The 18,900-nt window shown below is 37.8% G+C and overlaps 1 protein-coding gene across 3 annotated transcripts in view; it reads left to right on the forward strand.

Moving 5' to 3' along the window:
• The window catches only part of PLEKHH2 (pleckstrin homology, MyTH4 and FERM domain containing H2), a 102,770-nt gene that overhangs the window by 61,287 nt on the left and 22,583 nt on the right, over positions 1-18,900 (forward strand). For 2 of the 3 annotated variants that reach the window (XM_026486918.4, XM_026486933.4), the window contains exons 17-24: positions 3,004-3,183; positions 5,888-5,996; positions 6,903-7,015; positions 10,637-10,816; positions 12,705-12,802; positions 14,597-14,774; positions 16,102-16,257; positions 18,333-18,430. In XM_026486918.4, coding sequence (XP_026342703.2) covers positions 3,004-3,183; positions 5,888-5,996; positions 6,903-7,015; positions 10,637-10,816; positions 12,705-12,802; positions 14,597-14,774; positions 16,102-16,257; positions 18,333-18,430 — 1,112 coding nt within the window. The remainder of the gene's footprint in view (positions 1-3,003; positions 3,184-5,887; positions 5,997-6,902; positions 7,016-10,636; positions 10,817-12,704; positions 12,803-14,596; positions 14,775-16,101; positions 16,258-18,332; positions 18,431-18,900) is intronic. The other variant, XM_026486943.4, reaches the window with a different exon arrangement.

Raw genomic sequence — 18,900 nt, forward strand, 5'->3', positions numbered from 1 at the left:
AATACAAAATTGTACATTCAGCATAATCCCAACTAATTTTAAGTCGGGAAAGCAGAAGCCACTCTATGTATTCTAGTCTGACCGTTCTAGTATAGAATTAGGGACCTCCATCACTTTTAGAAAAGTTCTATAACGTTTAGAAAGGTTGGGGAAACAGAGGTCAGGGAAACTGCCACTGGAGAGCTGAGGCCAAAGTGTGGAGGCAGCTGGTCCTCAACAGCTTAGGGGAAAGCTCTGTGACACTCCCATCAGCCCACTCATCGGACTGCAAGTGTCTCGAGAGAGTCACGACTTCTCCTTCACCCTGACCTTCCGCACCTCGTGTAGGTTCTCTCAGAGGCAGGCTCTAGCCAAGAACCCTGGAGAGAAGGGGATTCTGACCTACAGAGTTCTCAACTTCTCTTCTGCAATTACCGGGAGATTTTAGAAGTGAATGATTGGTAGGGTGAATTTTTAATTCTCAGACTGGCACATCTATGTAAAAATATGCGTAACAAAAAGATCAGAAAGAACTGTACAAAAAAAAGGGTGCCTAGCTGACTCAGTCAGTGGAGCATGCGACTCTTGATGTTGGGGTTTTGAGTTTGGGCCCCATGGTGGGTTTTAAGAGATTACTTAAAAATAAAATCTTAAAAAAAAAAGAACTATACCAAAATGTTGAGTAATTATCTATGATGGTAGAATTTATGAATGATTTTTTTTCCTTCTCTTATACCTTTCTACACTTCCTATAATAAGTATGTGTTTTATAAAGAGAAAATTATTTAAAATTTGCTGAGAGTAGAACTTAAATATTCTCACTAATAATAATAATGTAATAAAAACGGATAACATCGGGGCGCCTGGGTGGCTCAGTCGTTAAGCGTCTGCCTTCAGCTCAGGGCGTGATCCCAGCGTTATGGGATTGAGCCCCACATCAGGCTCCTCTGCTGGGAGCCTGCTTCTTCCTCTCCCACTCCCCTGCTTGTGTTCCCTCTCTCGCTGGCTGTCTCTCTCTCTGTTGAATGAATAAATAAAATCTTTAAAAAAAAATGGATAACATTGGTCATAGAAGAAACAAGTCAGAAGAATGTAGATGAATGAGTAGAAATCCAATATAATCACTGGAAAAGTATTGAGAATGCATGTGAATCCATATGGACTTACTTCATCTCACGCTATGGTGTTTCAGAAACAATTTGTTTTTAAACTGGATCAGTGTCTTTTTTTATTCAGTCAAAATATGTGAAAACACTAGGTCTATTTACTATTTTTCTGGAGCCGTGGTGTGAATCCTTTGGTAAAATGAATAATCATCTTTAAATGTTGGGGTGGATGGAACCTTGATTTTCGTACATCGAATATGCCTAAACATAATTAGGATAGTATTGTCATATATTATCACAGTAGAATTAGTTTTCTTTATCCCATTTTTAAAAGCTTCCTACCTATTTATTTTTATAAATACCATGCTATAAATATATAATGAATATATTCAATAAATAAAATTTTATTTATTCAATAAGTAAAAAATATTATTCATTCCTTATTTATTTGGCTTTTGTTTTCCTGCCTTTTTCTGAAAGCATGTAGGTAAGTTAATTTTGCTTTTTTTTTTCCTTCAGAAATAAATTTTCTTCTTTCAGTGCCCAGAAGAGTGGGCTAAAACCTGCACATAGTGACTACTGAGAAAATAGTTATTAATTTAATGGGGAAAAGTCATATTTCTCATGTAAGACAACACGTTTAATTAAATGAATTAAATGAATTAATTTTGTACTATTAATCAATTATTGGGCAGATAATAATTCAGCTTAGGTAAGATATCCAGGTAAAGACCTCACTGAGAAGGTGACATTTTAATTAGGTCTGAAGGAAGTAAAAGAGCAGCCATGTGGATATTTCAGGCAATAGCATGCCAGGCAGAGGGAACAGCAAGTGCAAAGGCCCTGAGGCAGGAGTGTGCCTGGTGTGTTTGAGGAATAGTGAGAAGGTCAGTATTGATGCCAACGTTTGGGGCTAAACAGAAAAATAAAGTTACCAACAACTGAGATAGAAAAGACTGGGAAGAGCAGGTTGTTTGAGATGTTATTAGACAGTAGAGATAGTGAGTCTGGAGTTACAAGTGTGAGAGTAGCTAAAATATGCTGGTACTAAAGCCATGATCTTGGATGAGATCACCAAGAGACTGAGCATAGATGGGAAAAAATTCCAAGCATTGAACCCTGGGCCTGAGCATGAAAATGGATGATGGTAAATATCCTTGAGGTTAGAATGAACATTTTCAGGTTTGCAATTGCAAACCTGATAAAGTATTTTAGAAGCTGTAAATTTGAAGCAGACCATGTATTTTCCTGGAACAAATGTACTTAATTAAAGCAGAAGTTTTAAAACTAATAGCTAAATATTCAACACAGAAAATTGAATTGCATTTGTCAATAAAAGTAGGTAAAACTCAATGTAAATCAGTTTTAGGAAGTTTTTCTTACACTTTAAGATGGAAAAAATTATAGCATTGTTTTGTGCTATATATGTTAATAAATTCCCTCAAAACACTTCTCATTGGGGTTTAGGGTGACAGTTCATCACACTTCTTTGTGTAAGCTGCCTAATCTTGTCACTTTTTCTATGACTAGTATTGAGACTTTGTCTACACTGTCCTTTTGATCCGGTACCTTAATCAAATCAATTCTGCGGGCAGGGGGTGGGGAGAGTCAAATGAATATTTTGACTGAATTACATAATTGCTTGACTAGGTAATGGATCATTTCAGTGTAATGAATAATCTGAACCACTGCGCAGAAGTAGCTTCTTGGCTAGTATTCGAACTGTTCTTTTATATTACATTGGGCATTTCAGTTGTGGCTACTACTTTTGTAATAATGTGGATAACCCAGCTGCCTTTAGGCATTCATTTAAAAGAAGATATGCCTTATAAAGATAAGAATGAAAGGGACTATGAAAATTTTTAATAGGAAAAGATTTAGAAAGTGCCTTCCTCACAATCACTAACATTTACTTTAGTTTCCTTTAGGTCAGATCAAACTCTGGGAGGCTAAAGTTGAAGAGGTTGATAGGTCCTGTGATTCAGATGAAGATTATGAAGCCAGTGGGAGAAGTCTGTTATCCACACATTACACCATCGTGATCCATCCGAAGGACCAAGGCCCAACTTACCTCCTGATTGGATCCAAGCATGAAAAGGTACCTCGGGACTTACTGGCTGATTTTGAATGATGTACATTGATGTCATTAAGTACTAGTAATAATTATCAAATCAATTTTATGGACATGAAGAAAAGAACTTTGTTAAAGACCTTCAGCTCTATTTTCAGAGATTCTTTGTGTCCCTGGAAACTAGCCTTATTCACATGTGTCATTTTTCTGTCCTCTCATTAAAAGTGATCTCAAGGCTGAAATTAGCACATGAAGGCTGAAGACAAAGGGACCTTATGTTCAAAATGTGGATCTCTTAGCCTGGGTATTTTGGGGTGACTCTAAGGCCTCCCCCTTATATTTTTGGCTCTTTTTTTTTTTAAGATTTTATTTATTTATTTGACAGAGAGAGAGAGAGTCAGTGAGAGAGGGAACACAGGCAGGGGAAGTGGGAGAGGGAGAAGCAGGCTCCCAGTGGAGGAGCCTGATGTGGGGCTCGATCCCAAGACCCTGGGATCACGCCCTGGGCCAAAGGCAGACGCTTAACGACTGAGCCACCCAGGCGCCCCTTTGGCTCATTTTCAACAAAATTTTGGTTTAGATACAATTGAAAATGAATCATTATCTGTATTATATGTAGGTATAATAAGTAAACAATATAAAAGTTAATATAATATAAAATAAATATATAGAAACTAATTTGTGATTAAAGAGGCATCACAGATTAAGGGGGAGGCAATGGATTATTCAATACATAGTTTCGTATACCCATTATATATTGAGGAAATTGGCTATTTAGGATAACATTAGTTTTTTGTCTCACACATATAGCAAAATAGTTCTAAATGGGGGCGCCTGGGTGGCTCAGTTGTTAAGCGTCTGCCTTCGGCTCAGGGCGTGATCCTGGTGTTCTGGTCTTTTCATGGGTCTGTTGGCCATTTGTATGTCTTCTTTAGAGAAATGTCTATTCAGTTCCTTTGCCCATTTCTTTTCCCTTTGCTCATTTTTTAATTGGGCTATTTGTTTTTTTACTATTGAGTCATAGGAGTTCCTTATATATTTTGGATATTAACCCTTTATCAGATAAATGGTTTACAGATATTTTCTCCCATTTCATAGGTTGCCTTTTCATTTTGTAGATTGTTTCCTTTGCTGTGCAGAAGCTTTTTAGTTTAGTATAATCATACTTGTCTATTTTTACTTTTGTTGCCTGTGCTTTGGTATCATAGCTAAGCAATCATCACCAAGGTCAATGTCCAGAAGCTTTGTCCCTATGTTTTCTTCTAGGACTTTTGTGGTTTCAGGTCTCCTGTTTAAGTCTTTATTCCATTTTTTTATTTTTGTGTGTGGTGTAAGATAAGGGTCCAGTTTCATTCTTTTGCATGTGGATGTCCAGTTTTTCCAACACCATTTATTGAGGAGACTGTCCTTTCCCCATTATGTATTCTTGGCAGTCTTGCCAAAGATAAGTTGACCATAAATGCATGGGTTTCTTTCCAGGCTCTCTGTTCTGGCCTACATGTATGTTTTCATGCCATACCAAGCTATTTTGATTCTTGTAGCTTTGTGATATATTTTGAATCAGGAAGTGTGATGCCTCCAGCTTTGTTCTTCTTGCTCAAAACTGCTTTGGCTATTCAGGGTCTTTTGTGGTTCCTTAGGATTGTTTTTTCTATTTCTGTTAAAAATTCCATTGGGATTTTGATAGAAATTGCCCTGAATCTGGAGGTGCTTTAGGTAGTGTGGATTAGGTAGTTAATAAAACTAATTCTACCAATCCATGGATACTAAATGTCTTTCCCTTTTTTTGTGTCTACTTTAATTTATTTTGTCAGTATTTTATAGTTTTTGGAGTACAAGTCTTTCACCTGGTTTGTTAGGCTTATTCCTAAGTATTTTATTCTTTTTGATGCCATTGTAAATGAGATTATTTTCTTCATTTCCCTTTTGGATAATTCACTGTTAGTGCATAGAAATGCAACTAACTTATGTATGTTGATTTTGTATCCTGCAGCTTTGCTGAATTCATTTATTAGTTCTAACAATGTTTTTGTGGAATCTTTAGGGTTTTCTATGTATAAGAGCATGTCATCTGCAAAGAGAGATAATTTTACTTCTTCCTTCCCAATTTGGATGCCTTTTATTTCTTTTTCTTATCCTATTGCTCTGGCTAGGACTTCCAGTGCTATATTGAATAGAAGTAGCAAGAGTGGGCATCCTTGCTTTGTTCCAGATCTTGAAGGAAAAGCTTTCAGTTTTTCACCATTGAGTATGATATTAGCTGTGGGCTTTTCTTATATGGCTTTTATTGTGTTGAGGTAAGTTCTTTCTGGGTATTATTTTCTTCTTTAAATTTTCTGGATTTCTCAAGTATTTTGTATGTGTTATTCATATGTATTTGGAGTCAGATTTTAAATTTGATAGACTTTATTATGTTTCTTAAAAGAATACGAACTATTTGTATTTATTCTAGTCTTTCAACATCATATTAACTTCCTTAATTTTATCATGCTTTTCTAAGAAACATCTATAGAAAACAATAAAAATGTGAGCCATGGGAAAAGGCACTATGAGCATAATTCAAGTGAGCCTGCTTCAGAACTGTTTGACTGAGTGGCTTTTGGTTATTATTTAAAAATTATAGAATTTTTTCAGTGTCAAAGTTTTCTACTGTTTAAACAAGTTGTTTTTTCTTTAAGTCATCAAAATTATATCTTGGTTAACATCACTATTAATGTGTTTTGACTTTAAGGACACTTGGCTTTATCATCTGACTGTTGCAGCAGGAAGCAACAATGTAAATGTTGGATCAGAATTCGAACAACTTGTTTGCAAACTGCTAAATATTGAAGGAGAACCTTGTAAGTTCACAACATGTAAGGCTTTATAGTTTATGAAATGGACGCAACCCTCTTAGCCTAATTGAGTTTTCACTTTGTGAGTTCCTGTTTCCCTGTGATGTACCCATCCTTTCATTGACTTTGTTTGTCATGGGCCAAGTTTCTCTCTGTGGTTCTTAGTCTCCAGGGACACCATCAGTTCCTGATATGCCGTGTCCTGTAACCTTCCTACCTTTGCTCACATTGTTCCTTCTGCCTGAAACTCCCCCCTTCCTTCACATTTCTCACTAACCTAGTAAAATCCTACCTTAGGAGCTCCCCCCACCAGCAAGCCTACTGCACATCAGCATCTGGCTCATAAAAGGTACTTAGTTAATGTTAAAAGTATGTCCCAATGCACTCTGCATTTAACTCTTTTATAGCATTTGTTGCTTTGCCTTGAAATTATTTTTTTATGGCTCAGGTGTCCCCATTGAGAGTATAGATTCTGTGCTATGCTTTATATAATACAGAGATCATATTTGCAGTATCTAGCATAGGAATTTAATAAATGTTGATTTTAGGAAAGACTTTATCTTTCTATCTCCTTGTACTTCGGCTTCTCTTCTCTGTCTCTCATCAGCTCCTTCTCAGAGGCATCTTCTACCTGGGTCACCAATCTTCAGCACATTTCAGCAATGTCATAGTGCTCTGGTACCTAGAATATTAGGACCAAACTCTCCTAGATTTAGTTTGTCTGAAACAGAAACATGAGAATCCCAATGGCCTGGAAACAAATAAGATAATGTTGCCAAAGGTTTTTCGTGACCTGTGTGACTTAAGATTGTGAGCTAGCCTTGAATGAGCTGATTTCTAAAGGGCTAATTAATGGGAGAGCAAAATAAGTGATTCTTCTGTTTTCTGTTCACCATTTTATTATGTATTTAGCTTCTCAGATATGGAGACACCCTACTTTGTGTCACAGCAAAGAAGGAATCATTTCCCCATTGACAACACTGCCTTCTGAAGCTCTACAGACAGAAGCTATTAAACTATTTAAGGTAAAACTTTATATGGGCTTATATGTTGTTAAAATTTTAATTGGAAAAAATAAAAGTAAATAATTTAGGTTGTGAAGTTTTACTGTCTCCCAAAAAATCCAAAACGTGATCATCATCATCATTTTTATTATTAAGAAAATCTACTGAAATAAAATTAGGTGAATTGAATATGCTTTCTGAGTGAAGATTTGGGATTTACTTAAATAAAGTATGAATGGCTTGGGTGGTATAAAACCCTTAATATCAGAAGAATAATTTTCCTTTCAGCCTCTCAAAAGGAGGGATTTCTCACATCACACCTCCCTCAGTGTTGGAGGAGAGAGTTCAACACCCTTCTTCTCCAGTGCTATTCTCCAATCCTTATTATTGAACTTCTATTAGAAATCCCTGATCACTTGAAACTTTTGCCATTTAACGATATCACTCTTTATCCCCTCACCTCTGTCACTTTCTGGTAATGCTTCAAATTTGATTAAGGATTTTGGCTCCCAATTCACACTCTTTCTCTCAACCTCAAATTTTGCCATTATGTTGAATGACTTTATTTTCACTTCACTCACCAGTGCCTTGGTCTTAAGATTCCTGACCTCCTTAATGCCAGTAAGCTTCACCTGTAGTCGGCTTCACCTTCCCATTCTCCATGACCATATCCTGACCCTGCCATTCCTTTATAAGTACACCACCTCTAAAAGCTTAAATTCTAATATCTCTTTCTATAACCATAATCTCTTAGCCTACAAGTTCTCTTATGTTCTTGTTCTCCCATTTTTCATCCTAAGACCCTTGTTTTGAGCCATTTATTTTCTTTGAGATCAAGAGAGAGCATGGTAACTGTCTCTTGGCTTTTCTTCCCTCTTTATCCAGTCTAGATGGCTTTCATTAATACTCAGTTCCTTGGGACCCATAATTCCATGCCTTCTTCAGCCAAACCCCAACGTAGATCAGTGTTGCTGTCTTGTCCACTTCCACATTGATCAAATGCACACAGCTAGAGAACATCAAGCACCATGTGTGGACTGGAGCCAATATAAATCTGTGGTCTTTATTCTTCAGGGCTGACTTATTCTTCTTTTGCTTCTCTTTGGTCACATCCCCCCCCAAACTCCCTATTCAATAATGTCCTTCACAACAAACTTACATTCTATTTCATTGAGAAAATTAAGAGCATTAGACATGAACACCTCAAATCTCTCTCCCTGACATTCTTTCATTTATTTTCTTTCTCTTTCTTTCCTCCCGTCTCAGAATCTTGTGTACCTTCTGTGGCTTCAGGTCTTCACTCCACCCCAGGACCTTGGTATTTCATTTTGCCCTAGTTTCATAGAGTCTCAATTTTTGTCTTTCTTTTGGCTCCTTCTTGCCTACATTCCTCCCATCTCAAAAAAAATCATGTTTATTAGATAACAAATTATTATTAATTTGGGGTATGATATGATATGGTGGTTATCAAAAAAAACCTATTGGAGATCCATACTGGAGTGTTTATTGATAAAATAACATGATGTACATTAAAATATTCCAGAAAAAGGTGGAAGGGGGTTCAAGTGAAACAAGTTTGGCAAAATGCTGATGATTGTTAACACTGGGGAATGGGTACATGTGTGATCATTATAGTGTTCTCTTTATTTTTGCTGATGTGTTAAAATTACCATAATGGGGGCGCCTGGGTGGCTCGATCGCTTAAGCGTCTGCCTAAAGCTCGGGTCATGATCCCAGGGTTCTAGGATCAAGCTCCGCATTGGGCTCCCTGCTCAGTGGGGAGCCTGCTTCTCCCTCTCCCTCTGCCTGCCTCTCTCTCTCCCTCTTTCTCTCACTCTGTCAAATAAATAAAATCTTAAAAAATAAATAAAATTAAAAACATTAAAAATCCTCCTGTAGAATATACAAATACCCCAAGCAAGAAAGACTCCATACAAATATGTTGGAAAATCTGGATGAAGTAATGAACATTGTAATAAAGTATAAATGGCCCAAATTGAATAGAGAATGAAATTTAAATAGGGGAATTTGCCAAATTTTATAAGAATAGATCATTTCAATCTTCTTTAAATGTCCCAAAGCATAGAAAAAGAAGGAAATGTCTCCAATTCAGTTTTTAACTTTTACTTTTTATTTTGGAAAATTTCAAACCTATGTAACAGTAGAGAAAATATTATGAGGAACATGGATGGTTTTATTTTCATCTCCCCACTCCCACTGCTCCCCCAACATTGGTTTATTCTGAAGCAATTCTCAGTCATCATATCACCTGATTCTTTTTGTGAAATATTACTTTGATACCAAACCCCAGAAAAGATTGTACAAAACAGAGCATTTCATGCAAAAACTAATAAAATCTTAGTAAACAGAAACCAGCATCACTTTAAAAGAATACCGAATTATGACTAAAAGAGAATTACTCCAGGAAACCAAGGATGGCTAAATATTAGGGTGTCTATTACTACTTTTGATTATCATAGATAGTCATCTCCATAGATGCTGAAAAGGCATTTGACAAATTCAACTTTCATAAAATAATGATAGATACTTCCTTACCATGATGAAATTTAATGGTGGAAATCTTTTTTTTCATTGAGCATTTCATGTAATGCTTGGGCGCAGTGCTTTAGATTAGAGAGTCCATTTATTTGATTATATTCTGTTCTCAGAAGAGGTAAAAACTACCCACTATATGTAACAAAATGGTAGTTAAAGCCAACCATTTGTGTTTACGAACACTTCCTTTTAACCTGTCTTAATATCTATTCTATTTAATCAGATTTCAAATGCATTAATTCATTAAACATTTACTGTGTCATTCTATGCTGTGTAGGGAATACAAAGATATATAAGATGTAGTCACTGTTCGTATGAAGTTTATAGCCTGACGGATGCCAGATCGTTAATGTTCTGTATGCTTTTTAAATGAATGCATATTCTGCTCTTGGGTGGAGCGTTCTATAAATGTCAATTAGGTCAAGTTGGTTAATAGTGTTGTTCAAGTTTTCTAAATCCTTAATGATTTTCTGTCTACATGTTCTCTCAATTATTACGAGAGGAATATTGAAATCTCGTGGATTTGTCTGTTTCTCCTTGCACTCCTATCAGGTTTTGCTCCATATATTTGGAAGCTGTGTTATTAAGTACATAAACATTTAGGATTGTTATGTCCTCTAGCAGAACTGACCCCATTGTCATAAAATGACCCTCTTCATCTCTCTCGCAGAATTCCTTGCTCTGAAATCTACTCTGACTTTATTTATTTATTTTTTTAAAGATTTTTATTTATTTATTTAACAGAGATAGAGACAGCCAGCGAGAGAGGGAACACAAGCAGGGGGAGTGGGAGAGGAAGAAGCAGGCTCATAGCGGAGGATCCTGACGTGGGGCTCGATCCCATAACGCCGGGATCGCGCCCTGAGCCGAAGGCAGACGCTTAACCGCTGTGCCACCCAGGCGCCCCCTACTCTGTCTGACTTTAATGTAGTCACTCCAGATATCTTTGGTTAGTGTTATCACAGTATATCTTGTTCCATCCTTTTAAACAAAAGCTGTTGCTATGAAGAGAATCAATATAATTCATGCAGAATAAATCTAATCATTTCTCACTTTGAATGTACTTTTCTTTTTTGTTTAATTCAGACATGCCAGCTTTTCATAAATGCAGCAGTTGACTCCCCTGCGATTGATTACCATATATCTCTAGCCCAGAGTGCTTTGCAAGTCTGTCTGACACATCCTGAGCTCCAGAATGAAATTTGCTGTCAGCTCATTAAACAGACAAGACGGAGACAGCCACAGAATCAACCAGGACCGCTGCAGGTATATACTGATACATATACATGCAATTTAAAATGATGTTGTTTTCCTCACTGTGAGCATGATACATAGTCAATATAGACATTTGAAAAATGCAAAAAGTATGAAAAGGAAGAATAGCTATTAATATTTTGATGTATGTTCTTTCCGTTTATTTATATATTTGTGTTTCTGTGTAAATGTGTATTGCGTACATTTATGCACACTCACTGTCTCCACACCACTAGAGCTGCAGTGTGCATACTACTTTTTTAAAAACTGTAGAACATAACATTTCCCCTGTATCCTTCATCATTCTTCAAAAACATTAATGGTGCATTAAAATCAATCACTATACAGTTAGTTTCTTCCAATCATTTTTCTTGGAATAAATATCCCTACAGTAGACCTCTCTGCACCTAAACCCTGTGTACAAGTCCAGCAAATTTCTTTGAGTCCATTTCTAGAATTTCCGTATATTTTCAGCAATGTTCAGTGTAATTCTGCTTTTAAATCCTTTCCAGGTAAAGAGTGGTATTTCACTAGTAATTTAGGATGCATTTCTTTAACTACTAGTGCAGCTGAGTATATTTTCAGGTGACTTTTGGTCACTGATGTTCACTCTTCAATGAATGCCTGTTTTAATCTTTGCTTATTAACTCCCTATTAACTGCAGGATGAATCCGGAAAGTTCTTACCCTAGCAAATAGTACACTCAGGGGATTCAGGTTTCACAGGAGTTGAAGCTTATACAATTTAAGCTTATACTATTACTAATGTGCTATTTTTTTTAAGTATGTTACTTTCACACAATTTAAAAGAATACAGGATCACATAAACACAGTCAATACAACTTTTCCCGGGCCTTGGAGGGCCCGTGCATGAGCGATGTTGGAAGCTTAAGCTTCATTTGCATTGAGGACCCTTCATAATCTAGCTCCAGAGGCCTCCTGTTTCTCCACTTAATTTTTGCCTCCTGCATCCAGCATACGCTGAAAGAATAAACACACCCCATTCTTCAGACGCACCGTGCCTTCACATTATCCTTCACCATGCACCTGCTGTTCTTCCTGCTACCTGGATCCCCTTCTCTCTTCCCACCTGTAGACTTTACAGTTGGCCCAGGCAACATCTCCCCTGTGAATTCTTCCCTGACTCCCACAGCAGTTAACTATTCCCTCCATTGGTTATACGTAAAAAAAGAAAAAGATTATGACATGGTATTGACCATGTTATATTGTAAATTACTGTTAAAATATATAACTCTCCTAAACTGTAGGTAACTCAAGACCAGAGACAGTACCTTTTCCCCCTCCTTCTTCATACATTTAAAAAATGATTGAAGTTATACTTAATAAAAAATAAATAAAATAGAAAAGAGGATACAGAACAGAGCAAAGGAAAAACAAAAATCACATATAATCCCATTACATAAAGATAACCTCTGCTAATATCATTATACTTGCCCCTCATTTGGATATGTATATATGTATATATGTATGTATGTGTGGGTAGATTGGTTTTGGTTTGGGGTATATGACTTTTTTACTGTTTTTCAGTCTGCCTCTCCTCAAAGCCATTACTTCTATTTCAGCGAATGAGTAAATACATAAACAGACAAAAACAATGCCCCTAATCTTTGAGGGTGATGTCAAAAGGACTACCATATCTACATGACCTTGGGTTCCTCGATGTAGACAATAGGGTATACAGCTAGATGGATTATAGAACATGGAATGTTTTTATGTTATAAAAGCTCTAAGCAGGTAATGTTTATGTGGAAGAAGCAAAAACCTGTGGGGGCTGAGAAGGACCATCATCATCCCTTTCCTCACAGCCTTTCAGTCACACGCTCTCACCGGGTCTCTGACTGCCAGGTGGTGTCTAACCTATGGTGCTTCTCTTTGCCCAGGGCTGGCAGCTCTTGGCTCTCTGTGTTGGGCTCTTCCTTCCCCACCATCCTTTCCTGTGGCTCCTCAGGCTCCACCTAAAGAGGAATGCAGATTCCAGGTGTGCAGAGAACTAGCCAGCTGAACCTGTTTACGTGGCTCTGAAAGTCGACAATAAGTCATAAGTATTTAGTAACCTGCCAGGTACATTTGCGGAAGAATGTGTGAAACAAATGTTGGTGCCAGAAGCCTTTGGTTCTCCTTTATGTGAGGCTTGGAAAATATTTCCTTTTTTGTGTTAAATGTCTTCCAGAGGACTGCAATAAGAGCTTGAAAAACTGACAATATTTATAAGTGAAAAGTCTTTGTGCATTTCAGGGGTGGATGACGTAGCAAGAGTGGGTGCTCATTCCGTAAAAGCAACTGTTTTGTTCCCTTCGTTTTCCCTGTTGCTATTTTTCTCTACGTTGAATTCTTTTAAGTGGGAGAACTTCCCCGACGGTCTTCCCTCCTTTTATCCTTGTGTGTATTTGAATTGCTTCAGAATTTTTACTCCCTTCAAAAAGACATCTAAAATCCACCCGTCAGTATGGCTTTCTATCAGTGGGACCCTGGGCACCCAGCCAAGGGTATCACGATCATTTCATGCAACTGGTTCATGACTTAAATAGACTCTGGCTCTAAAATAAACAAAACAAACACAATGAAAGAGAAAACAACTTGGCAATAGTAGGAAAATACTCCCCAGTTTGTATTATATTTTGGGGATTCTGTGATAAAAGTCATGTGATTTTATAAAATTAATTAATTATATTTTTAAGTAATCTCTATATCCAATGTGGGGCTTGAACTCATGATCCCAAGATCAAGAGTCCCATGCTCTCCTGACAGAGCCAGCCAGGCGCCCCAAGGTCACGTGATTTTAGTTGTAGTCACTGAAGAGCCCCTAGACAAAGGGTGGCATTCTAAGATTTATTTATTTGAGAGAAAGAGAGTGCACATGCACAGAGAGGGAAGAGGTAAAGAGAGAGGGAGAGAGAGTCTTAAGGAGACTCTGTGCTGAGTGCAGAGCCCAACGCAGGGCTCGATCTCACAACCCTGAGATCATGATCTGAGCTGAAACCAAGAGTCAGACGCTTAGCCAACTGCACCACACAGGCACCCCAAAGAGAGGCATTTTAAAGATTTAATTTTTAAGTAATCTCTACACCTAACGTGGGGTTCGAACTCACAACCCTGAGATCAAGAGTTGCATGCTCTACCAATTGAGCCAGCCAGGCACCTCTAAAGGGTGACATTTTAAGGTCTGCCTAGAAGGTACTTTACAATACAGATATTTAGAGGTAGTATCAGTCTGCTTTTATAGAAATTATAAACGAGGACAAATAAGATCTCCATCCAGCTTTAGCATTTATTTACCAGTGGTCTTGTTTAATGCTTAAGATTTTTTAAGAAGTGCATGTTTTATAGGGTAAAGAAGGAAAATACGTTTTTGTTTGTTTGAAGCTGTTTTCTTACCTAGTTAGCAGTCAAGCACTAACCTCCATGTTCCTCCAAAGAGACCTCTGCTACATCATGTGTTTCCTAAGTTAGCCTATCCTATTTTATACAATTGATTCCTTTGTATTTGTTAAGATAATTACTGTCTATTGACTATATAATGACTGGTAACTTTAAATTCATTTTGTGACTACAATAATAAAATAAAGAGGAAGAATGCTTTGTGGGGAAGTTTGATTCAGTCAGTTGCAAAAGTAAAGAAACTAGAATTTGAGAAAAGTTGTAGCAGTTTAATACTATTCGGAAAGAAGAATTACCGTCAAAATTAGCATAAGGCATGGTAATGTACACCAACCTAATGTATTAGGTTGTCTTAAATTTATTTGTAGGCTTTATCTTAAGTTGTGTATTATAGGACAGAATTCGGAAAGTATGCCATTTACTGCCAGCGATGTGTAGAAAGAACACAACAAAATGGAGATCGAGAAGCAAGACCCTCAAGAATGGAAATCCTTTCAACCCTTCTTCGAAACCCTTACCACCATTCTTTGCCCTTCAGTATTCCCGTGCACTTCATGAATGGGATATATCAGGTGGGTTACCCTGTCTGCCCTGATGCAAGCGTGCCTGCTTCGCCTTGAACCCTATGTGTAGCCTCTGTGGAATAGGGAAATGAGACCGTCTACCTACCTTTGTCAGCAGCTGGCAGTGATCATAAGTGTGCAAATACATTACGTGTCTTCTAACAGCTGAGTTTTGAAACGGTTTTGCTAAGGATTCACACTGAAATCCAAATTGAGCCTAAAGAGCTTTACTGCCTGTATAGTTCTGATAGAGAAAATCAGAAATACTTTGATTGAGGCCTTTCCCAGCCAGGGTACTTGCTAGGTGAGAAAATAAATACTGACAGTAGGTGTGTACCGGTTTAGTTTTTTCAAAGTCTCCAAGTCTCAGGAATTATCTGGGAAAACTCCTCCAGGCCTCCCGGCTCTCAGATCTAGGTGTTCACTTATTTTTTTAATAGATTTTATTTATTTATTTATTTATTTATTTATTTATTTGAGAGACAGAGCATGAGCGAGGGGAAGGGCAGAAGGCGAGGGAGAAGCAGACTCCCTTCTGAGCAGGGAGCCGGATGTGGGGCTCCTTCCCAGGACCCCAAGATCATGACCTGAGCTGAAGGACACTTAACTGACTAAGCCACCCAGGCGCCCCTAGATGTTCACTTATTAACCGAAGCAAACATGTTCTGAAGCTGGCAGCTGATCTTTGTAGCCACAACTTCTTAGCACAGAGTTCAGATATGTAACTGCATATTAAAGAAACAAACATTATTTATTTTTATTTATTTATTCATTTTTAATTGAAATGTTGACACACAATGTTACCCTGCTTTCAGGTTTACAATGCGGTGATCCTACATTTATATACATTACGAAATGATCACCAAGAAAGTCTGGTTACCATTTGTCACCATACAAAGTGATTACAGGATTATTGACTGTATTCCCAATGCTCTACTTTGCACCCCCATGACTGTTTAAGTGCATTTCTTGTTTACTTTTTTCCATTAGCTTAAAGATTGCATATTGTACTGTAGTTCTTGGTTTGCTTTAACGGGTAGGCATGATATCTCTGCAAGATGTTTACGGCTGTCAAATGATCTTTGTATTTTGAATTCATGTCTGTTGGCTGAAGCCAAGATTTCTGAATTCTTACAGCAACCTAGCAATTAAGATGACATTAATTTTCTCCAGTAGAGCTTTGGTATGGGGGGAGTTAAAGCACCTAGATAAATATATGTTATCATTAATCATGCATCAAATACGCCCTGTCTCCCCCCTGAAATCCTTGTTGAAATTTAAGTTTGAAATGTACATAGTCTTTTGTTAAGAGAATAACTTCGTTATTTCTGCTTAGGTAGTTGGATTTGATGCATCGACCACAGTAGAAGAATTTTTGAACACTTTGAACCAGGATACAGGAATGAGGAAGCCAGCACAGTCTGGCTTTGCATTATTCACGGATGATCCTTCTGGCAGGGACGTAGAGCATTGTCTTCAAGGAAACATTAAGGTGAAGCCAACTCCTTTTAAAAAAGCAGATCCAGGGGCCCCTGGGTGGCTCAGTTGTTAAGCGTCTGCCTTTGGCCCAGGGCCTGATCCCAGAGTCCAGGGATTGAGCCCCACATCAGGCTCCTCTGCTGGGAGCCTGCTTTTTCCTCTCCCACTCCCCCTGTTTGTGTTCCTTCTCTCGCTGGCTGCCTCTCTCTCTGTCAAATAAATAAATAAAATCTTTAAAAAAAAAAATGCAGATCCAGCAAACAGGGAAGAAGCTGCTTTTTGCTATTTGCAAAAATATTAGTTCAGGAGGTTTCAGAAATTTTAAGTCATCTAATCTGCACAATAAAAAAAAATTGTTGAAGTCATAGAATTCTTAAACACAACCTGCACACACACAGACTCCATGGTAAGACAGGAGAAAGACTAGTAATAGCAATACTACCCTATCTAGTAGGGTAATAAGAGAGGAGGTAGGGCAACTCTAATAAAGTAGCTTTTTATTGTATTCATTCACTAGGCAATACTCACTTACCTGTCATAGGAGCTGGGCTGGACCTTGTTGGGAATGCAGAGGGCCAGAAGTAGTTCCTGTCCACCGTGAACTTACAGTTTGTTTGGGGAAGAGCAGCCGTATACGCTGATAAACTTAAGCCAGAATTGAAAGTGATAAATGATTTAAGAGTCCTGTGAATGTTCCACGGAGGTTAAGTTCAGCACTGGAAAATAGGGAAGAGCTGAACTGGACGTCGAAGGACGGGTGGAAAATGGGCCCGTGGAAATTAAGAGGGAATTGCAAACATAAGGAAAATCATGAACAACGATGGAAAACTGGATGATTTTTTAAAAATCTTGTCTAGGTCATAGTAAAATGACTTTAATAAAGTTTCCATCCTGCAATGGTAACAAATATAGAATACAGAACCGTAGGAACCTTACAGGAATGGGCCTCTTACTTTGCAAATGAGGAAGCGGTAGCCCAAAAGTGAAAACAGTTTACTCCCAATCACACAACTAGAACTGGGTCTGGACCCTTTGCTCACTTGATATGGTCCTTGACTGCTCTTGGGAATAAGCGCCTTGTTGCGGGGTGAAGGTATTTCTGTGACGTGAAGATGAAAGAATGGAGGCAGAATAGGAGAAGACATAGGATCAGAAGTAATAGACCCCACAGGTTTAGAGGACATGAAATGTCAGTACTTTTCTTCAAACTACCAAAGCCCAACACTTGCAGATCAGCCTGTTGGGGCTCCAAGGGGTCCCACAGAACACTTCTCCTACTATTCCACAAGCTCCTACGTAGTTCGTTAGGAATGTTGGTTAGTAGGTGTGCTACCCGCCTCCCCCCACCCCCACCCTGCATATGTGGCTGCCTATTTCGAAATCTAGATAAAGGAATGTCTTTTTCTCCTCAGCTCCAGGTATATCCTATTCAGTTCAGCAATTCAAATGTAAATTTTTGAGACCCGCATTCCTAGAGCACTGTTGTTAATAATTAGTCAAGAAGATAAGCTAGTCTTTTTGGTTGACTTGAGCTCGGTAAATGCTAGGGGCTTTGCTGAATAACTGCTTACCGCATATTTTTGAAAACTTTTATTTATAATTCTCTAGATGACCTGTTAAAAAAAGCAAGCAAACATTTATTTGATACCTGAAGAATTTTTTTTCTTTCCCAGTCAAAGAATCTTAAGATTATATTTCAAGTTGCTTTGAGATAACCTCAGTTATTCCAGTCTTTATAAACTCAGAAGGTGGAAAAGTTGCTTCTTCAGTGACTAAATTATGAAAAAATTCCTGGATTCTTGTTTCCAGTCTCATTCAGTCTTTCATTAAGATTCCTTTTTGAGTAAAAAATTTATGGCCGCAGTCCAAAGTTAATGGGTGTCCAAGAGGATAAGTGGACCAAAGAGCAATTTATAATTAAATCTAAAACCAGGAGTGCACAGAAGCTTAAAACAAAAGACTTCAGTCCGTTTGGTTTGATCATGTTAATTGGAAATTTTTCAGTCTGCAGACATGCTTCATGCTTGTCTTCAAAAAAATGCTGATTTGAGAATTGCTCTAAACCTCCATTTTCCACTTCCCTTCTAGATATGTGATATTATTTCTAAGTGGGAACAGGCCTCCAAAGAACAGCAGCCTGGAAAATGGGAAGGTACAAGAACTGTTCGTCTGACTTATAAAAACAGGTGTGTAATGCTGTATCCAGATGTCAAAGTGTGAGTGTATCCTTATGCTCAAATCATGCGCTGACGATTTCCTACTGAACAGTCTTGCTAGTTATGTGCGTTCGTTTTTCTGTAAAAGGAAACTCTAGGAAGAAACTGTCACATAAAATTTTGTTTCTAGCTCTAGTCTCTTCAAGTCATGAATGGGTATATTTTAGAAAAATTTACATTTGGACAAAGATTAGGAAAAAACTGTAAGAAAGAATAGCTGCTTTCTTAAGGTGGTTGCTAGGTGGGTGAATTTTTTCACTTTCAATGATTTCTTTAGCATTACATTTTTCATAAAGAAGATCTGTAGTAGGAAGAAATATTTTGGGGGTGCCTCGCTGGCTCAGTTGGAAGAGCATGTGACTCTTGATCTCAGGGTCGTGAGTTTGAGCCCCATGTTGGGCATAGAGATACCTTAAGTAAACAAAACCTGGGGCGCCTGG

The sequence above is a fragment of the Ursus arctos genome, unplaced genomic scaffold, assembly GCF_023065955.2.
Source record: "Ursus arctos isolate Adak ecotype North America unplaced genomic scaffold, UrsArc2.0 scaffold_8, whole genome shotgun sequence".
In the NCBI taxonomy this organism is placed as follows: Eukaryota; Metazoa; Chordata; class Mammalia; order Carnivora; family Ursidae; genus Ursus; species Ursus arctos.